Source organism: Leptosomus discolor, chromosome 20, assembly GCF_034619465.1.
Source record: "Leptosomus discolor isolate bLepDis1 chromosome 20, bLepDis1.hap2, whole genome shotgun sequence".
Taxonomy (NCBI): domain Eukaryota; kingdom Metazoa; phylum Chordata; class Aves; order Leptosomiformes; family Leptosomidae; genus Leptosomus; species Leptosomus discolor.
This window is the reverse complement of record NC_141410.1, coordinates 5,785,424-5,807,089: the sequence shown is the minus strand read 5'-3', so window position 1 is coordinate 5,807,089 and position 21,666 is coordinate 5,785,424. Positions and strand designations below refer to the sequence as shown.

Sequence of the window (21,666 nt, the reverse complement as noted above, 5' to 3'; positions counted from 1 at the left end):
ACCACCACCTGTGGCTTCCTGCCTTGGGGGGCTACCATGCAACACCCAGGAGGGGCACATGGGAAGGTCTAAGAACCTGTGTGTGCTGGCAGCCCCCTGCAAAGGAGAGCACTTCCCAGGGAGTCTCCCTTTCTTTCCTGCCCGAGTGTGGGCTGATCAGGGAGAATTTTCCTCCTCCTGTGGGGGCAGTAACTGCTTTTGTTTCCTGGTTATTCCATAGGAACCGGGAAAACCCACCTCATAAACAATATCCTGCAGGGGTGTAAGGAAAGCGGGGTTGGTCAGCCCTTTCCCTTCCAACGCTGGTGGTGGATAGCCCTTCGGGGACGAGAGCAGCGTCGCAGTCAGTTCTCTGTGGGGGTTGGTATGTGCAAGTGCGTGCATACGTGTGTGTCTGCAGGTAGGGGTGTATGTGCTTCTGGTTCTGTGTGTGCACACACATGCATGCCTTGTGGGAAAGATGAATACAGCTATAAATACCTGGGGGAAATCTATTAGCAGTTTAAGGAGAGGAAGGTAGAGTCCCTTGCGTTTTTCATCTGGTAGCATGAACTGTTCCTGGGCATGAGAACCAGATGTTCCTGCTGCTGCAGACTGCGCAGTGTACTGTGAATCCCCCCCCATCTCCACGCTTGGTCTTCCTGGAACCACACAGAGCCCTCTTCTGCCACAGCACTGAACTCTGGGACCATCATTTGAACTTCTCCCCTCTCGGGTTCCTCTGCCAGGCAGGGTGTGGGATACCCCGTGGTGCACCTGTTCTTTCAGTGGCTGTAGCAAATCTGTGGGGTTTGAAAGGAGTCATGCTTTGCTGCTGAGGGTGCAGAGCTGAGAGAGATGAAGCATGCCTCTCTCCCTGGCTCTGCTGCTGAGACGCTTTGGCAACTGCCATGGATTCATGGCTGTGCCTGGTGACACCCATTGCTGGGCCTTGCTGACTGCTTTTCTCTACTGCTTTGTGCAGGAGCTGGACATGGACACAGAGGATGACCCCTTGTTACAGGATGCCTGGCTAGACGAGGAAGATGAAGAGGTAGCCTTCAGCTCCCGGAAGAGGCGAGAGGGTGTTCTGTTGTGTGGGAAAAGCCCATGCAGAGTCAGGCCCCTGCATGTCACACTGCCGGTGTCTGGCTTCTGGAATATTGTTGGCTGGGTATTTACCAACCCATACTGCGCCGGCTTCATCCTTTTCCTGGGCTGTGCCATCCCTGCTGTGCTTGCTGTTGTCATGTTCCTCCACTACCCAGCCCTGGATATTGACATCTCCTACAATGCTTTCGAGATCCGCAACCACGAGTCCTCTCAGCGCTTTGATGCGCTTGCCCTGGCCCTCAAGTCGCAGTTTGGGTCATGGGGGAGGAACCGCCGGGACCTGGCTGACTTCACCTCTGAAACCCTGCAGAGGCTCATCTTTGAGCAGCTCCAGCAGCTTCGCCTCAATGCTTCACATCTCGGGGTCAGCGCACGGGTCAAGCGCAGCACCCCAGAGGGCAGGAGGAGTTCCCCCAAGTTCTATGCCCACCTGAACCCAGGAAACCGGACTTCCCGAATTGGGAGGGGTGCCCCACGCTGGGACTACTCCAGCACTTACATCAGTGCCAACACGCAGACACATGCCCACTGGCGCATCGAGCTCATTTTTCTGGCTCGGGGGGACTCTGAAAACAACATCTTCACCACTGAGCGCCTTGTTACCATCCATGAGGTTGAGCGCAAGATCATGGACCACCCTCGCTTCCGAGAGTTCTGCTGGAAGCCCCACGAGGTCTTGAAGGACCTGCCTCTGGGCTCCTATTCCTACTGCTCCCCTCCCAGCTCCCTCATGACCTACTTCTTCCCCACTGAGAGAGGAGGGAAGATTTACTATGATGGCATGGGACAAGACCTTGCTGACATCCAAGGTAAGCTGAGGGCCGTGGGTGAGGGCTGGTATGTTTAAGGCATACATCTCCTGCAAATTCAGGTGGTCGCTTACTGGTGTGCAGTTAAGAGGGGTGACTGCCTTGTGCAGAGAGGAAGATGCTGCCATCTTGTGCCTTGAGGAATCGTCTTTTCTGCACTGGGGCCCCCTTTCAACCCTTTCAGCAAAGCCCCTGCAACTCCAGTCATGGGTCACACAGGCCCCATGTGAGCAAAAGGGACAAATGAGGGGGAGTCAGTACAGATGCCTTCTACTGACCCTGACCCTTGTCCCCTGCAAATAACTGTCATTAACTAGAGGAATGTCAAGTCTTGGACAGACGATAGGGATGAGCTTCCCTGCACCATAGAGCAGACAAAAGAGGTCTGTGGGCTGCTCTGGAGCTTGGAAGGCAGCCTGTGAGTCACCAGCTGGAAAGGCTTCTACAAGGAGAGGAGGAGGAAGGCCCTGCTGCCTCTTCCCAGCTCCATACCCTGTACTATGCTCCTCTAGTAGAACAGAGGCTCTGGATGGTGAAAAAGAGGTGAATCATGAGCAGTTTGTGGGTGTGATGTGGCTGTGGGATGAAGCCTCCATCTGTCTCCCAAGCACAGGCTGCAGATGATAGCTGTCCATGAGCCGTACAGGGAGCAGGCAAAGAATTAACTCCATCTGCTTCAGTCTGAGTAACCGTTCTGCTACCAAAATGGGAAAGAGTGTAGTTTCTGGGTCTTTCTGGTGTGAACTCGAGGGAACTTGGATTTTGGGGGTAGACAGGCAGTGTCTCTTACTCGGAACTAGCTTCGTGCCTCCATCTCTGCATCCGTCCCATCAGATGGCAGAGGTACCACGTCACAGCAGAGCCTGGACTCCTCATTTTGCATGGGTGTTGTTTAGCTCTTGTGCCTCCCAGTGTGATGGAGTAAATATTGGCCCAATGTAGGAGAACTAAGTGCATCCAGCAGTGGGAGTATTGATGGGGATTTTGTGTGCATTGCTGCTTGGGGGAGCTGTGGTTCAGATCACAGTCTGGTGGAGGATGCGTCCCTGATGGGAAACTGTATGTAGGCAACAACGCAAGCAGAGTCACAAAGCAGAAGCGGAATGTGAGTCTTTGCAGTCCAGCTTTCCCCAGCCCTCCTTGCTCTCTGCAGGGCAGCAGCAGTCAGCATCACTCTGATTAAAAACAGGATCACTCCCAGTTTCCCTTTGCCAGACTGGACTCTGTGCCTTGCCAAGTCAACTAAGCAGGACCTAACAAAAGTGGCACTGCTTTCTTCCACAGGGTCCCTGGAGCTGGCTATGACCCACCCCGAATTCTATTGGTATGTGGATGAGGGCTTGTCCGCTGAGAACATGAAGAGCTCCCTGCTGAGGAGCGAAATCCTCTTTGGGGCACCATTGCCGAACTACTACTCGGTGGAGGACCGCTGGGAGGAGCAGCGGCGCAAGTTCCAGAACTTTGTCATCACCTACGTGGCCATGCTGGCCAAGCAATCCACAAGGTGAGGGTCTGTGCAGGCAGGACAGGTGCCTGGCTGGGACTGGGCAAGAGCAGGCAAAGGCAGAGATTGGAGAGGACGGTCCTTTCTGTTGCGCTAAAGGAGTGGAAGGAGTAGGCCCTTGGGGTGTAAAAGCTCTGTCTCAAGGTTTCTGCGAGGCAGACGTGCCTGCTCTGTGCTGATAGCCCTGCAGCATTCAGTCTCACCTGGAAAGCACAGAAGGCTTGGCGTGCCAGCTCAGACTGCTGGTCAGTCTCGAACAGTGGCCGTGGAGTAATGGTCCAGATGAAGGAGAAGCAGCATCTCCTTTGAAGTTGGACTCGGGCACAGTGCTGTGAATGAGGGTGGGGAGCATATGGCAGAAAACCACTCATATGCTTCCCTTGAATGCCACTTCCTACTGCAGCAACACACCAGAAACATCAGTAGAGACGATGAAGGGGAGCCAAAGATTGAATCCAGTGCCTGCCTTGCCATTTGTCGTGGTTTAACTCCAGCCGGCAACTAAACACCAAGCTGCTCGCTCACTGCGCCACACCAGTGCGATGGGGGAGAGAACTGGGAAAAAAAGCAGAACTCGTGGGTTGAGATAAATTCAGTTTCATAGGACAGAAAAGGAAGAAAATAATAATGATGATGATTATAATAATAATTTTTAATACTACTACTACTAATTATTATTGTTATTATTGAAGGATTAGAATGTTCAAAACTAGTGATGCACAATGCAATTGCTTACACTAGCTGACTGATGCCCAGTCAGTTCCTGAGCAGCAGCCCCTGGCCACCCTTCCCCCCCAGTTTGTCTGTTAGGCATGACATCATATGGTAAGGAATATTCCTTTGGCCAGTTTGAGTCAGCTGTCCTGGCTGTGTCTTCTTCCAACTTCTTGTGCCCCTTCAGCCTTCTTACTTGAAGTCTTTGACCTAGTATAAACACTACTTAGCAACAACTGTAAACATCAGTGTGTTCTGAACATTTTTCTCATACTAAATCCAAAACAAAACACTATACCAGCTCCTAGGAAGAAAATTAACTCTGTCCTAGCCAATACTAGGACACCACTCAGCCTCTATCTGGCGTTGGATCCATTTGCTTCCATCTCACTGGCTCCATCAGAGCTGCTTCTCTGCCTTCCTGGTCTGAATTTGGCCCAATTGGTCTGATGCAGGGGGTGAAATAGTCCTTACTTGAGGCATCTGATTCTGCTGTTGCTCATGCCAATGTAATTCCTTCCAGAAGTGTTTGCTCTTTGTACAGAGAGATGAGAAGGGGAGTTTCAGGGCAGGATAAGTTTCAGGAAATTAAGGCTTTTTTCACCACCAGGTCTGTATGACTTTGGTTGAATAGAGATTTGCTCAGTGCTTGTGAGAGGGAGGTGGTAACATCAAGCTAAAACGGCTAAAAGAGTAGCCCAGTATCCAGACAGCTGAGGGAAGGCAGTGAGTCCCAGTGTCAGTGTACCTCCTCAGTCTCCAGCTCTCTACTGCTCTGAATCTCAATAGAATGAAGGGATACCAGTCCTCAAAAGCGAAGTGAAATGCAGCTGGCCCTGAAAGCAGGCAGCCACAGAGTGTTCTCAGTAGTGGACTGGAAGAGTGGGTTGCAGTTATGGGACACCATAGGGACTGGGGCCAAGGCTTGGTTCTGAAGCTCAGATTCCTGATAGCCTCCTATGGTGCATTAACTCCTGGTTAAATTATCTTGGATTACTTCCTCCCAGAGCCTGCTTCCAGAAGCAGAAGCTGGTAAATAATATGGTTTCTGATAAGCTCTCACTCTGCCTGCGTCTGCTGGTTATTACCTTTGTGCTTAATATAATAAGCAATGATTAGGATTCCAGATAGAATTGGCTTTTGAGGCTTCAGGAGCTGTCTATTAGTACCAAAGACCCACCATGCACTGGAATTTCAAAAATATTAGACCTGCTCTTTTATTTTTCTTCCTTCTTGTGTGAACTTCAGCTCCAGCAGGAACCTTGTTCAACCTGCTTTCACCACTCTGAGCTGTTTCCTCAGAGAACTGCCAAATTTATTAGAGCAGTGACTTTGGCTCTGGGGGAGACACTGTGCTTTAAATCCCTTGCTCTGCTCCCCTTACACTCAACTGTGCCTACTCCTCTCCCTTCCTTCATATGTTCCCACCCTAGCAAGGTCCAGGTGCTGTATGGAGGGACGGATTTGTTTGACTATGAAGTGAGGAAGACTTTCAACAATGACATGTTGCTGGCCTTCATCAGCAGTAGCTGCATAGCTGTCTTGGTCTACATCCTTACGTCCTGCTCAGGTAGGCTGTAGTTACGGCTGCCCTGCTCTCACACAAATCCAAATGTGCTGTGACTCCCTGTGTCTCTGCAAGCCCCAGGAGAGGCTCTGATGCCCTGACACCAGCCTGGCTTTGTGTCACAGCAGCATGCGGAAGATCATGCAAGTCTGGTTCTCCAGAGCAGAGATTTGTGGGCAGGGTGGGGGGAAGGCTCACAGCAGAACAAGAATAAGATGCAAATTCCCATCTTACTAATGCTGGAGTAAAGCTGATGGAATTTCATGGATGGTCCTCATGGGAAGGAATCTGCAAGTGATACTCTTGCAGCCCTGAGCTATTCTCTGTCACCACACACTCCTGGGAACCAGTATCCTGACAGGGCAGGTGCTAGGTGTCTGTTCTGCCAGGGGGTGGCCAGCAGTACAATTTTTTTCCATGTTCCTTTCCTCCTATAGTGTTCCTGTCATTCTTTGGCATTGCCAGTATTGGGCTAAGCTGCCTGGTGGCTCTGTTCCTGTACCACGTCGTATTTGGGATCCAGTATCTGGGTATACTCAATGGTGTGGCTGCTTTTGTCATCGTGGGGATTGGTAAGCATGTCCTTACTCAAAACTTACCTGTGTTGCCTTGCCATAACTCCTGCCTGCAGGAGAGAGAAAGGTGATGGTGGCAAATGCAGATTGAATTTTCAAGCCCTTTCCCTTCATTACCTGTAAGTGAAATCTTCGCAGGTCAGATGTTTAGGGGAAATTAGATATTTAGCATATGTCCCTCCTGTGATCAAAGTATCAAAATCTGCCCCCTCTTTTCCCAGGGGTTGATGATGTCTTTGTTTTCATCAACACCTACCGCCAAGCCACCCACCTCAAGGACCTGCGACTGCGCATGATCCACACTATCCAGACAGCAGGGAAGGCCACCTTCTTCACTTCCCTGACCACAGCTGCAGCATATGCTGCCAACATCTTCTCTCAGGTACCCTGCAGCTCTGGGATTTGGGGCTTTCTGTTTCTGCCAGAGGGCCTAATAGAGAGGTGTCAGCACCATCTTTCTGTCCTCTCCTCCAGCACAGGGGGGCTGGACTTGCTTGCCCTAGAGGGCTGTCCCTTACGGAGGCAGTGGACACTCTCCCTGTATCAGCATCCAAGGCAGTATTTCCTCTGCCACTGATCAAACAGGATCCAGTGGCTCAGCTCTTTACCTGCCAGGTTTGCTGACTACCATGTCTGAGGTCAGCATGTGCTATTCTCAGGTTCCTCCAGATATCTCTTTTTAGCCTGGTGTCTCTCCAGGTCTTCTGCCTCAGTTGATTGTATGTTCTCTCTCTTCGTGTAGATCCCAGCCGTGCATGACTTTGGACTCTTCATGTCACTGATTGTGTCCTGCTGCTGGGTAGCTGTGCTCTTCACCATGCCAGCTGCTCTTGGAATATGGACCCTTTATGTGTCTCCACTAGAGAGTTCCTGCCAAACCAGGTGAGCCCTGGAGCCTCCTTGTGTGGGTGGAAAGTTGTTGTGGAACTCATGGCCAAGGCAGTGTGCAAATCCCTGCCCTATGCTCTCAGTTATCCTCATCCCCCTCAGGCAGCTTGGCTTTGAGATGCCCCGTTAGTCTCTAACAGAAGGGAAATTAACTTCTGCCATTCCAGATTGGAGCAAAATGGAAGGGCCAGGTCCCAGTCTCATTCCCCCTGGTGTAGGCACAGGTGCCTCCCACGGGCCAGACTCTGCAATGCCAGTCATACCTCTTTGTTGAGTCCCATGGAGTATCGGAGTCCTTTGCGTCCTCAGAGCACTGACTGCACAGCTAAATCCTCAAGCTGTGGAGACGCAAGCCCTGCAAGGCAGACATTGCTCCTGCCTGTGAGCACAAGCAAGGCATGCAGATTTGTATTTGCAAGTCAGCACATTTCCCCTTCCACTGCTCTTTAGCAGTGCAGATGACCTGGCCTGATTTAATTCATTAGCAGGGAGATGAACTGCTGAAACTCCCGTCGCTCAGCGCCCACTGTTCATGGCTCAGCCCTGCGCTGTGTATCCAGCCCAGCTTGCACTGTTTTGCCACAGCAGCTCAGCCCCTGACCTCTCAGCACTTAGCGATGGAAACTGCTCATGGCCGTGCCTGTTGTCTTTCCAAGTAATTGGAGCAGGCTGTTGCTGCTCTCCTTGTCACTGAAGGAGCCCACTGGTAACTCTGTGCAGGGTGTGTGGCTTAAAACTCATGCCTTTGTCTCCTTCCCTGCTCCGATCCAGCTGTAGTCGGAAGTGCACCAAAAAGAGTGCCTTGCACCTGGCTGAAGATCTCTTCATCGCCCCGGAGGCCACCTCCAGAGCAGGCAGAGAGACGCTTCCCTATCTTGACGATGACATCCCACTACTCAGTGTGGAGGAGGAGCCTGGTATGTGCCTGCTGTGTAGTGCCTTCAGGGGGACCACACTGCCCTGTTCATCCTGCAGTGCTTCCTGTCCCTGCCACTGATCCATGCCTCAGTTTCCCTACTTTTAAGCTGGATATGGTGCTGTCACAGGAGGTTGTAGGAGTCTGAACTCACTAATGGTTGCAGGTTGCTTTGAGATCTTCAGTGGGTGTCGATAACATGCTTTCTAACTACTGCTAATCCTCTGGGGTCTAACATGGATTGTACTTCCTGGCCAGAATCACTGACTGTGACATGGATGTAGCCATGAAACATCTAATCCATAGCACTAGGACAGCTCACCTTTGAGTAAAGACTTTTTCCTTCTTCCCTGCCATTCAGAGCACTGCATTTGAGAAGCAGGCGAGAGAACACTTTGTTATTCTCCAGCATCACCTCCTCAGAGCATCTCCTCTGTCATGGCAAGAATAGGGAAGTGACTTGCCTGAGACCACGTAGAAAAAGAGCCCAGAAATTCCCTATCTGTTGTTAGCAGAGGATAATCCTTCTAGACCTGATCGAAGATAAGGACGCTTACAGGGTCATGCTCTGTTGTACTTGGCTTTTAAAACTTGCTGGGATCTCTTCCTTTTAAAACCCCCAGTGGAAGTGGTCTGGGTAATGAGTAGCTTTCAGGCCTGGCAGCAAACTGGAACTGGAGGCAAATGGATCAATGGCTGAGCGCCCATCAACCCCACAGCAGCATGCGGACCTTCTCCCTGCAGAGTAGGCTCTGAGCTGCCTTTGACAGGCAGACAACTGAGCTTTGGCACCGCGGTGCACGAGAGGTTCCCTTAGTATGCCAGAGCCACCTGCAATGGTAATGTATGGAAATAACCCCTTCCCTTGAGCAGAGTGAACAGCAGGATGCTTGTCTCCAGGGGCCCCTGGGCATGAGGTAACTTGTGCAGAAGCAAAGCAGCTTGTTCCAGCTGGTGACCAAGCATGGTTTGTGGGTCAGACGTACAGCATGGCAGGCACGCTTTGACCCCACTACAGCAGGTGCCCATTTCTCACCCGTAGAGAAGAGGGCAGTTTCCTAAGCACCCCTGAGCTGGAATAAAGAGATCAGATAGGAGCCAGACTGCAGTCAGGAAGAGGTCAGCTGTGTGTAATTAGCTGTAAGACTAAGTAAGTGGGATAGGGATAAATTTTGGTTGGCCCCAAAAGTATGCAGTGTCCTGTGACCCTGTGGCCTACGTTAGTTGGATCCAGCAGAGGAAGACTAGCCTGAAGCATAGGCTTTGGACTGAGCTATGGATTTAGAAGTGTAGCTGTCACATGGCAGTGACTTGACAAAGACGCTTCCTATGACATCCTGGGAAGTCACTGCCTCTGCCTGAGTCTTACTCCATCTCTTTAGCTTGAGTGAGTTGTACAGCACCTTGCAGAAGATTTTGTAAAGGAGAGCAAAAAGCTATGAGAGACACTCATGACAGTGAGCACTGAGACTGCCTTTGATTTCTCTCTCTTTCTAGTCTCCCTGGAAATGGGGGACGTCCCCTTGGTATCTGTGATGCCAGAGAATCTGCAGCTCCCTACAGAGAAGAGCAACCGGGGTCACTTGATAAGTCATCTGCAGGAGCTGCTGGAACACTGGGTGCTGTGGTCTGCAGTGAAGAGCAGATGGGTGATTGTGGGTAAGGAAGGAGGGGCGTATTCCATTTGCATGGATTTTAGAGGGGTTGCCAGCATCTCCATCAGTCCCTAAGCCTTGATTATTACTGACAAGAGGTTGAGAAAAGCGGCATAGTAGATGGCTTTGAACTCCATGGAGAGTGTCCCCACAACAGTCAGTCCCTAAGGGAACTGTATGAGGAACTTTGAGACTTTTCCATCCCCCTCCTTTCACTCAGACCTGAAATGGCATGTCCTGATGGGGGTTTTCCAAGCATGGGGCTCATTACAAGAAAGCCCAGCTGCCAGTGTGCTTAAGAGAGCTGTTCCTTATTGCTGTTGAAAATACCGTCTTTCTGCCACACCCCTGCTGTCTGAGTATGTCCTAAGTGCAAGATGCCTGTAGGGTCCCACACACTTACCTGGGCTTCTCCTTGCAGGGGTCTTTCTCCTTGTTTTGCTCCTGTCAATATTCTTTGCTAGCCGCCTCCATCCAGCTAGCCGTGCTCCAGTCTTGTTCCGGCCAGACACTAACATCCAGGTGCTGCTAGACCTGAAGTACAACCTGAGTGCCGAAGGCATCTCCTGCATTACCTGCTCAGGTGAGAGTGCTGGTCCCCAGACCACAGCGGGTGCCGCCTGGCCTAAGCCCTGGGGTGGAGGAGCTGAAACATGAGGGAGAGGCCTAAGTTGTTCAAATGTTTTATTGGACAGGCTCCATTGAAGGGATTGGGAGTGGGATGGTTGAATTACTTGTAGGAGTGGAGGATTTTGAAAAGTATTTCCTGCTTTAGCCAGGAACTGCCTGAGTGTTTCTGCTAGAGCAACTCCTTTATAGTCCATGAAAACTGACTACTTTCATTTGTAGCGCTGGTCATGTGCCAGTGATGAGCTGGGGGTCTGTGGCTCTGTGTTCTCTGCTTAGAGTTTGGTGTTAATTGCAGAGTCCATGGTGTGCGCAGAACGTTCCGGTTGGTCTCTTGTCATGCCATCCACTCTTTCCTCCCTGACTAACCTTGTGGGACAGGTTTGTTTCAGGAAAAGCCCCACAGTTTGCAGAACAACATCCGAACTTCCTTGGAAAAAAAGAAAAGGGGCTCAGGGTCACCTTGGGGAAGCAAAGGGAGCATAAGTGATACAGGGCAGCAAGGTGAGTGGGGGCGTGATTACACTGACCACATTTGGGTCCAGGGCCCAAGGATCCACTTGGGTAAAAACTAAATTGTATGATCTCTGGATAGCTGATGGGGAATAATTCTCTTCAGACCCTGCCTTCCTGAGCCTTATCTTGGTGCTGGATGGAAAGGGCATCATTACAAACCCCCTTTCCCTGAATGACTACAGGTCTCTGCGACGTGGTCCTATAACCCAGGTGGCAGTACAGTCTAGTGACAAAGCCCTCTGATCTGAGTACAGGGCCAGGAGCTCAGAGCTTTGCCATCCCAGTCTTGTTTCACAATGTTGTTGGCAGGCTGCGAGGAAAGTAAATTCAGCCTGCTTTGCAGGGGATTTTGAAGATAGAGTTATTGGGCCAGGTCCCAGGATGACATGAATCAATAAGCCATCAGGAATTACTGCAGCTCAGGATATATTTTTGAAAATCTTTTGAAAGGTGTTCTGTGCTGCTAGAAGGCAGAGGCTGTGCCTGCTGCCCCAGAGGAGACAGCAGACACCAGAAAAACCCTCCTTTGCTGCTGCCCATGTCTGTAGGATTTGCTGACTGAGGAGTGCCACTAGCCCTCATGCCCTCTGTTTTCTTCAGATCTCCAGGGGACTGTGTATATCTCCAAGTCCAGAAGCAAGGGAAGGCCAGCCATCTACAGATTCTCGCTCAATGCCAGTGTCCCTGCCCCCTGGCAGATGGTGTCACCGGGAGACGGGGAGGTGCCTTCATTCCAGGTGAGTCAGTCCAGGGATGCTGGACTCCTCTATCAAGAGTGCAGCACTCAACAGGTGAGCACAAGAGCCTCCTCCTGTCTCTCCATGGGGTCCTAGGTAGCTCAGGGTGAAATTTGCAGGACGTTGCAGTAAGGTAGCTAACATGGAGGGCATTGTGCCTGGCATCGTTAAAGAATATGCCTCGCAGTGCCACAGTACTTAGCTGTTGCTGTTGTGATGTGAGTATCAGCAATGGGAGCAGAAGTGTGGGTGTCTGTGGAGATCAGATGAGGCCTGGCATCATCAGCTCAGCTCATTCTGGTAGAAACTGCTGCTGAGACAGCTGGATTCCCACTGCGTCTCTCTGTCCATCCACAGACACAGGCGAGCAGGCAGCACTGCTTGTGCCCAGGCCGTATTGGACTCACACACCCCCACTCGCTTTCAGATGTCCCTCACCCCAGACAGAGCAGCCACCATTCAGCCTAGGCCACAGAGAATGGGGGTGGTGAGGGGTCCCATCACACACTGACCAGCCCTAGGAAGGAGGCAGGCTGGGGGCTGGCTGGATTTGTGCCTGCAGTGCTCATTCTGTGTGGCTGTGCCAGTGCTCAGGGAGGAGGGGAGTGTGTGATGCTAATGTGCAACAGGCTGCAACCCTGTGGAGTTAAGTGTCTGTTTTCATTAATCCATTGCTTAGGTGTATAGAGTGCCTTTCGGTAACTTCACCAGGAAGCTGACAGCTTGTGTGTCCACAGTAGGGCTGCTTAAGCAGACGAGCCCCAGGAAGTGGATGATGACCACCTTGTCCTGTGACACCAAGAGAGGCTGGAAGTTCGACTTCAGTTTCTACGTGGCCGCCAAGGAGCAGCAGCGAACACGGTAACCTTCCAAAACCTGCTCGGGGCCAGGCAGCAGGAGCAGCACAGCTGAGCGGCTGATATGGGACACCTAATGTCCAGTGCCAGTCCTGCCCTCAGCTGGTGATGTCTGTGGCCCCAAGACTTGCTTTGCTGCAAATGTGCCCCATCTTTGCAAAGTTATTTTGCAGGCCCATAGCATCATTAATGTGCCAAAGACTTGACAGGTGCGGGACTGTGACAGGGGGGGGTTCTTTGGGTGGCAAAGAGTCATTGCTGATCTTGGTCTTGCCCTTCCCCACCTGAACTCTTGGGCTGAACAGGCACAGCATATGCAATGGCTAGGGATGAGGTTGCTCACCTTTTCCTTTCCTTCTGTCCTTGAGAATGTCTGTTTCCATGTAATGCTTTGGACACGTAGCCTTTACTGCCTCTGGTCCCCCATGACAAACTTTCTTTGCTGCGCAGGAAACTGTATTTTGCCCAGTCGCACAAGCCCCCTTACCATGGCCGAGTGTGTGTGGCACCTCCTGGCTGTCTTCTCAGCTCTAGCCCAGATGGACCCACCAAAGGCATCCTTTATGTTCCCAGCGAGAAAGGTAAGCTGATGAGGATCTGTTCAGCTATGTCTGGCTATCAGGTCCAGAGAGTCAGACCGTTTTTTGCCACCTTCTGATGTAACCAACCTTTCTTCTGTATTTGACAGCAGTACCCAAAGCAAAGCTGTCAGCCACTTCTGGATTTAATCCTTGCATGAACACGGGCTGCGGGAAGCCAGCGGTGCGGCCACTGGTAGACACAGGAGCCATGGTGTTCGTAGTGTTTGGTATCAGAGGTGTTAATCGCACGAGACGTCTGGACAACCACGTCATCGGAGACATGGTACACACATTCTGGCATGCTGGACAGGCATGCTCGGGGCTGGTGCATGAAGGACAGCTTCCCTGGATGGTGTTTAGTTAATCCCCACAGCCCAGGCAGCACGGTCCCACGGTCTAGACAGATGGAATAGCAGAGATGGTAGCATTGTGATGAGCCAAAAGTACATTTCTGTTTTAGCAAATTCACAAATAATGGAGATCAGGAAGCACTTACTGAAATCACTTCAGACTTTTCAGAAAATCCCTTTCTGAGTGCAATATTTAACCTTCTAATTTTGAATCTAAATCTGGCTTTCCTGAGGATTTTGGAGGCAAACCTATCTCTAGCTCACTATGAAAATCTCACTACAAATTCAAGATCCAGGGAACAGATACTTTTCTGTGATTGTTTATCTTGTTATGAGATACTAACATGAAAAAGTACAAATCAGTTACTCTGGAAAAGGTTACTAAATGTGACTTTTCCAGAAACAGCTTGCCTCCCAGATCTGATACCTTGACACATTCACAGTGTTTCCCCAGAAAAATTATGCTTCACTCTGGTCCCTTGGCAGATGCACTTCAGCTTTCTGCTGTCCTTCCTGCCTTCTGATTTAGGGACACTGTGCAGAATCAGCCTTTGCCTGTTTGCTCTGGAGGGGAGGCAATGCGAAATGCAGGCTAGTGGAGCAAGCAGAAAGCTGGAGTTTCTTGCTGGGCACTGCTGGGGATTCAGAGCTGCTCATTAGGCAGACCCTAGTGGTTTTGGGCATGGCATGGTGGCTATTCAGTTATCAGTGCCTGTCATACTGCCTGACTCTTTTGGAGAGGGGCTTGGTGGGGAGCATGTAGTTTCTTCCTGGGTTGTCTGGTGAGGGAAAGATGTCTGATGGGTTTTTTCACCGTATAACCTGTGGTCTGTATAAGCTAGTCCCAGGCTGTGTAGCCAGGAGAGGACTTGAGTTTTGCCTTTTTGTGCCAGTTGCTGTGCATATGCCTCACGTGTGGTGCTCTTGTTGTTGTGTCTCCTTGTGAAAGGGCAGCGTTATCTATGATGACAGCTTCGACCTCTTCAAAGAGATTGGCAACTTGTGCCGCCTCTGCAAAGCCATTGCCAGCAACACTGAGCTGGTGAAGCCAGGAGGGGCTCAGTGCCTGCCCTCTGGTAGGTAGAACTAACGCCACCCACAGGGTCCTTGGGGAGATCCTGGTTCCCTGGGTGGAGGCTGGTTCTCACCCTCCAGTCTGAGGAGTGTGGCTGCTGAGGGCTTATGAACTTTCAGATCCCAGCTTGATGAAGCAGGGAAGGGAAAGGGAGGTACCAGTCGATGATAAATGCAGGCAGTGCAGGGAAGAGAGGTGTTTCTCAGCAGTCAGCTCTCCTGACCTGGCTGCAGCACAGCTCTGCCTGTTTCCACCTGGCTTAAGTCACAACTCCCATCTCCATGGACCATTCACCTCATGCCTCCATGTGTTGTGCCAGTCGTTTTGGGGTTGAGAAATACACAGCAAGTGGGACAGCAATGTTAGACTCCTGTTCTGCAGCTCTGCTTGCAGCAGTGTGTGTTTGAGCTGGGGTCCTCAACAGCAAACCAGAAAGGGTGGCTGCTTCTTGCTGCCTCCTTTTCTTCCCAAGGCAGCTTTACCCTTCTAGAACGTGCCCTGGTTGTGCTTTGTGAGAGATGAGAAAGAGAAACAGTCTCTTTAACTCCACACACACTGGACATATTCTTCAGGATTTAATCCAGTGAAGATAAGAACAGAATTGCATCTGTTCTTTCCGGTCATGGGTGTTGCTTGTGATAAACTTACAATCTTTTGGACAAGTAAATAACTTCTTAGTAACTCCTGAATAACCAGCAAATTACACCTGATCTTGCTGTGATACTCCCTGCCCCTGTGGTTTCACATACCTGACCAGTGACTGCGTCTTCCAACTTCAGAGGTCACAAGGTTGTGGAGCTGAGTCTAGGAAGTGTGTATTGGTTTCAGGCCAAAAGCCAATCTCATGCCTGGAGAAAATCCCTGCCAGGCCAGGCAGACAGCTCCTCAGCGCTTGCTGTTTGTACTGCTTCCTGACAGCTGGGGGCAAACAGCAGTGGTAGTGTCCTGTCCAGCACTGCTGGCACAGAGTGCCCTTTCAAGCTAGCAGCAGCTGAGGGCTCTGGTGCTGAGACCTCAAAGGCTTTGGCAAGTCAAAGTTGCAAGGGGAAGCAGCTGCTGACAAATGGGGCCTGCAACTTTCTCTTGGTTTTTTTTTTTTTTTCCTCTTGCTCCAATGTGCTTGCTTTCCCTGTCCTGTCCTCCATCACTTGCTCTTTCTTTCTCTCCAGGTTACAGCATCTCCTCCTTTCTGCAGATGTTGCACCCTGAGTGCAAGAACATCCCTGAGCCAAACCTGCTGCCCGGACAGCTCTCTCATGGGGCAGTAGGGGTGAAGGATGGGAAGGTGCAGTGGATCTCCATGGCATTTGAATCGGTGAGCACATGGCATCGCCGTCTACCCTTGTGACAGTTTCTTCTCGTGGCTTCTGGGGGTTTAGCTCTGCTCTTGCTGCACTGGCCACTTTAATTTGCAGCCATAATTTAGTGTTTGTGCCTTGTTGCAGACAGATGCCTGCACAAGTTGCTAGAAGTGGCTGCTTGTGCCACAATTCACTCTTACCGTGAGAGCTCAGGCAAAGAGCTGGTGGCAGATTTGCCCATCTGCCACTGCCAGTTCTGCCTGGTGCTGCAACTCCAGCTGGCTTGTTCTACCTCTTCACTTGCCATGCATACCCTGCCCCAAAGAGCAGGACACGAGAATAACTTGTTCATCTTCTTGCAGACAACCTACAAAGGGAAATCTTCCTTCCAGACATATGCTGACTACCTGAAATGGGAGACATTCCTGCAGCAGCAACTCCAGCTCTTCCCAGAGGGCTCTGCTCTCCGGCACGGTTTCCAGACCTGTGAGCACTGGAAGCAGATCTTCATGGAGATTATAGGCAAGTGACTGCCATGTTTCTCTCCCTGAGGAGCCCACACTCTCTGATAGGTCTTCAGAGCACACTCTGTCCCATCTGATGGGCACGTGTTATATCTTCAGTCCCTTGCCATTGCTGTGCAAACTCCTAAAGCCTGTTTCTGCCCCAAGCACCATATACTGTCAAAATCCTAGGCAGAGCCCAGGGAAATAGAGAAGGGAAGGAACTCTGCCCTGCTGATGTGAGAGGCAAGATATTGGTCACCTACTTTCCACTTTCATCCTCCTCTTCCCATCTACCCCAGTGTGAGTCCCTGCCTGCCTTGTTGCCAACAGGGACACAGTGCCTTTCTCATCCCAGCTGTCACCTTCCAGGAGTCAAATTAGGTGGCTCTTTTCTTCCAGGAGTGCAGAGCGCCCTGTACGGTCTCGTCCTCTCGCTGGTTATTTGTGTGGCTGCAGTGGCGGTGTTTACCACTCACATCCTCCTCCTGCTGCCAGTGCTGCTCAGCATTTTAGGTAAAAACATCAATTCCGATGTGTCAGGCTCTCCCTATGTCTGAAGTGGGTGGGTTGTGGCACTGCTGAGTCTCTGGTGATTTGAACTGAATTGCTCTTACTCTGTCTAAACCCTTTTGGCTTTCCAGGAGCCAGTCCCGATACATCTAGGTGAACAGGAGACACTCTCAACAAATGCACAGGAACCTCATTGGGAAAGTAGATTTGTGTGTCTAATTCCCAGTGTGTTTTATCTACACAATCCCTTCTATTTGTTTAAATAAGGGTTTTAGCTACACAAATGCCATCCCTGCCTGTTATGTATAATAATGTGATTAAGTTCCACATGCTCTGAATAACAATTGCACTACTTTCCAAGGATCTGCACCATGGCTGCTGTTTCCAAGCAGTGGGAGATTTTAAAAGCTGAATATTTTAGCAGTTTTGTAGTATTTGAAGCAAATTTGTAAATAGTTCCCTCTCCCTGGCTGGTGATTTGACGATATTGGTGTCTAAGTGTGTTGCTAAACTTCTCAGTTTAAAAATCAAATCTATCATTTTAAAACCACTTAGTCTCCCACACATGACTCACAACATCACTCTTGCCTTTAAGAAAAACCTGAGCATACGCTCAGCCTGTGTATAACTCCGGCAAGCAAAACAAAGGGCCATCTTTCCTGTAGTGCGTGTGTGCACGCATGCACACTTGCCTGAGCTTGGGTTGTTTTAGCAAGCATTGGTCTAGATTGGCATCAGTCTGTCAGTTTGCCTAATATTTAACTAGGTGCTTCGCTATCCCCAGCAGGTCTGATTCCCTGCTTGACTGACAAGGGAAGGTGAGGGAAGTGTTTGCCTCTGTGGGCAGGAGGGAGTGTGTACAGGATTCAGACTGGCTAGCGTGCAGACCTGCAGGGGTATGATCCCAAACTCCCCAGTGATTGACTGGTCTCAGCAGGCCTGGGCAGCAGTCCCAGAGTCCTTTAAATTTGCCTAACATGACCTTCTTCACACAGGGGTGGTCTGCTTGGTGGTAACCATCATGTACTGGTCTGGCTGGGAAATGGGAGCTGTGGAAGCCATTTCCCTCTCCATCCTCGTTGGCTCCTCTGTCGATTACTGCGTGCACTTGGTGGAGGGCTACCTGCTGGCAGGGGAAAACCTGCCGCTACACCAGGCAGAGGTGAGCTCTTTTCTTCCTGTAGCCTTGCATCCTTTCCCCCCGTGCCCTCCTTGCCACTCGGCTGTGAGGCAGGACCTAAGGCTTGGTGGGCAAGGCGGGATGCATCTTGCCACCCTCACCGCATGCCTGGGATGCTGGCTGCTTGTCCAGCCGACTGGTCAGACACTGGTATGAGCTTATGTACTGGAGTGTAGTAAACCCAGCTGAGGGTCCAACCCACATGGTTGTCCCTTTCTTACTGGCCACTGCTGTGTCCAAAGCAACCCACTTTCATGCCCTAGTGAAGACAGTCTTGTGCTGGGATGGCCCTACACTCATTCTGTAACCTCTGCAGATTGCCTTGCTATGCTGTGGTGTACCTCCAGGTCTTCTCCAGCCTTGTTAACGTCTTCTCCCTCCTTTGGGAAGAAGGAGACCACAAAAGCATGGGGATCTCTGATCCCAGGTATAGTGTCTGCATGCAGTGCCTTTGTTGTGTAGGCCCAGCAGTCAGTCTGATGTGGCTGAAAGGAGGCACAAAATCCAGCAGACTGCCTCTACTGGGTTTTAACCTCATGGCTGTTTGCCCAGTGTGCTTAAAGACTGCATGAACTGTCCAGATCCACACTCATGCAGCGTCTTTGTCCTGGACCAGGACCCCATGAGCTAAGCCACCCTCTCAAAGGCTAAAACATTAGTGCAGCCCCGTGTGCTTGTCCCCACTCCCCCTTAACACTGCTGTCCCTTCTGCCAGGACCCCACAGCCTGCCGCCAGTGGAGAACAATTGAAGCAGTCCGTCACGTGGGTGTGGCAATTGTCTCGAGCGCTGTCACCACCGTGATTGCCACCGTCCCGCTGTTCTTCTGCATCATTGCCCCTTTCGCTAAGTTTGGGAAGATCGTGGCCCTCAACACAGGAGTCTCCATCCTGTACACATTAACTGTGAGCACAGCCCTGCTGAGCATCATGGGGCCTGGCACCTTCATCCGCAGCAGGACTTCCTGCCTCAAGGCTGTGGTGGGGGTGCTTCTTGCTGGCCTGCTGGGTCTATGCATCTGTCTCACCCTGCTGAAGAGTGGATTTAAGATCCCTCTCCCTAATGGGACAGCCCTGTAGACCCTATGCCAAGAGCCCCCATGCTCTGTCCTCTTGCTCCATTTCTTTTTTTCTTTTTTTTAAAGGATATTTTTTGTAAGAAAAAAAAAGAGGAAAAAAATCCCCTTTTTCCAGAAGTTTTTTCAACTCCAGATGCACTTTATTTTCTAATGGGTTTTGCTCTGAACTTGTATTTATTTTGGGTAATGATGGATGGATGTCGGACAGTGAGGGCTGCCCAGGGAATACTTCAGCCCGTGAGTAGGAGGGGAGGAGGTCTCCTTCTCTCAGTTTTCTTTCTGCTTTTCTTTTTTTTTCTTTTCTTTTCTTTTTTTTTTTCCTTTTTTTTTCTTTTTAAACGAACAGAGCTTTCTGGAACCGCAAAGCTAAAAGAGGAGAAGTTGGGAAGACCATCTGATCCCTTTCAAAACCCTTCCCTCTGTCCCTCCCCTTGGCCAGGGTCAGCATTGCAACGATGACTCCTGAGGTGATGTTCTACCCCCACGCCAAGCCTGTGCCTCATTACCCGAGCCTTCAAAAACAGCAGTGAGTTGTTGGACAGGCCTGGGAAATAGCGTTGTCTGGATCCCTTTGCCATGCCCTGTGCCCAGTCTAGACCAGCAGTGAACTAGCTGCGCAGGAGTTCTTATGGGTGTCATTGTGGGTTCTAAACTAGAGGTGTTGGGTGGCACCACTGGAGTGACCTGCTTTCGTCATTCATGGAGCATGTCAGGACACGTGGCTTTCCCCTTCTTTCTGAAGGGACAGCACACCTTTCGCTGGGATCTCTTCCATCTGTGAGCAGCCCTCAGGAATGCAATTGGTGCCCTCAGCGGCATGCCCTCCTCTTCCTCATCTCATTAGTGAGGCCAAGTCAGTGTCAGGGCCCAGTCCCACCTCCTGCTCAGTGTGTGACCTCGCCAGTCACTGCCTTCTCTCTTCATGGTAGAGAGAGAACAGCGTTGAGGTCCCTGCAGAGCCTTTTGGTCATGGCAGTCAGCTCTTAGCCTGAGGACAAGCTTAACCACTGGGGCCAGGTAGAGCCCGTACCTGGTGGCATAAACAGCGGTGCATCCTCTGTGCCCGCTCAGAGACATCCTCCGTTGTGGAGATGTGAAGGCAGTGGAGCTTCAGCCTGTGGCTGCTGCCTGCTCAGAGCAGATGGTTTATATTAAAGTAAAATGAAATCGCAAACTGGTGCCATTAACAAGTACATTTTAAGCATCACTGATTCTATCATATTTTTAAAATTGAAATAGCTAAGTGTGTGCATTGATATGCAGCACATCTGGTCCTCGGTGGAAGGGGAGGGGTTAGGCCCACAGGGAGATACATTAAACATTATTTACAGGGATGCCAATAGAGGGGGATGGCCAGAAAGCAGCCCGACTCCATTTGCTTGCAGGTACCATGTCCCTGGTGGCTTTGTGTTCTCTGTCTGGATTGACCCCCTTGTTAAGATGGAAATTCCAGGAAGCCCATTCCCATTGGCAGCCAGGTTCTGGGGACTGCGCTGCTGAGACAGACCAGCAGCTGCTTCTGCTTGGCTCAGTGTATCCCCACTCTGATCCCTGCCAGTCGTACACCTTCACATCATGTCATCCCTGTGAAATCGGATCAAATGTTTGTTCCTACAGTAGGTTCCCCAAGGTGTCAGCTGGAGAGAAGAGTGCCAGGACAGGACTCTTGTTGATGCCAGAGGAAATCCAGAGCAATCCTACTGCAGGCAGTGAGGGTGCCAGACCTAGTTTCTTCCTTGCTATCCCATGGTGCAGCTGAGTTACCCCTTTCTGCAAAGTGTTAAGTGTTCCTTGGCACCTACCTCTGATCTGCCCCAGTTCCTTCGTAATGAACCTTGTGCCCATGTATAAATGGTTCTGGAAAGGACTTTTGACTATCCTTAAGCTGTGCTGCTTTGATGGCTGCTGTACACAGTTCAGCCCCAACACTGATCTGTAAGCCACGCTTTTCCATTTGTCTGTTCTCCACATTAATTACTAGCGGTGCCCTGAGCACTCCTGAGTGGCGGCGAGTGCAGAGAGCAGTGTGCTGCTGATATACAGCGCCATGAGACCCGTGTGGCTGTGTGGGTGCTGCAGGGGAGAGCAAGGTAGCCCTAGTGCTGCTGCCAAGGATACTCTGGCTAGTGGCTTGACCTGAATTTAACTAATGCTTCAAACTCCTTGGGGTGATTAAAGCTGATGGGTATTTCCAGGTCACCAGACCCAAGAATAAGGTGCTGAGTGCACCCTTAGAGAAAGTTCCTCCTATGAGCATGAAGAAACCTTGAAAGGTTTTTAAGGCAAGGCAGGGGTGTGCTTTGAATCCTGCAACGCTTAAAGTACATTTAAGCCCCTGGTGTCCTATGTTTGTGCTCACTATAAAGAGGCTATGTAAGCCCCCACCTCCGTGGTGATTCTGGACACACCATGCTGGGACCATTCATTCAGGCACTCTTGGAAGGCAAAGATTAATTTCAAAGTAGTGGAAAACCTTTTATGTCTCTTGGGTCTGATCTGGCAATGTCTGATCTGCAGACAAAAATAACAGAGTTCTTGGCATCTGACAGGCTCTGTCCTGTTTTCTGGAGCAGGCAGGGGAAAGGACCAGCTATCATTTTGCCTCCTCCTCTCTGGCCAGCCTAGGCTC

At 50.8% G+C, this 21,666-nt stretch overlaps 1 protein-coding gene across 1 annotated transcript; it reads left to right on the top strand.

Moving 5' to 3' along the window:
• Positions 1 to 973: 973 nt before the first annotated feature.
• DISP3 (dispatched RND transporter family member 3) lies at positions 974 to 19,038 on the top strand. Its single transcript, XM_086476219.1, has 20 exons — positions 974 to 1,901; positions 3,186 to 3,405; positions 5,553 to 5,689; positions 6,124 to 6,258; positions 6,483 to 6,643; positions 7,004 to 7,143; positions 7,921 to 8,066; positions 9,563 to 9,724; positions 10,142 to 10,303; positions 10,729 to 10,851; positions 11,464 to 11,600; positions 12,280 to 12,461; positions 12,908 to 13,038; positions 13,146 to 13,321; positions 14,338 to 14,464; positions 15,633 to 15,778; positions 16,127 to 16,286; positions 16,670 to 16,783; positions 17,776 to 17,942; positions 18,676 to 19,038. The coding sequence occupies exons 1-20, from the start codon at positions 974 to 976 to the stop codon at positions 19,036 to 19,038; spliced, it is 4,017 nt and encodes a 1,338-aa protein (XP_086332345.1).
• Positions 19,039 to 21,666: the final 2,628 nt, after the last annotated feature.

What these genes read in the sequence shown, in the direction of transcription:
- DISP3 (XM_086476219.1), top strand. Translation starts at nt 974, where the DNA reads ATGGACACAGAGGATGACCCCTTGTTACAGGATGCCTGGCTAGACGAG. An exon ending in GAGCAGATGGGTGATTGTGG is followed by an intron (nt 9,725 to 10,141) that starts GTAAGGAAGGAG and finishes TTCTCCTTGCAG; the next exon opens with GGGTCTTTCTCCTTGTTTTG. An exon ending in GGCTCAGTGCCTGCCCTCTG is followed by an intron (nt 14,465 to 15,632) that starts GTAGGTAGAACT and finishes CTTTCTCTCCAG; the next exon opens with GTTACAGCATCTCCTCCTTT.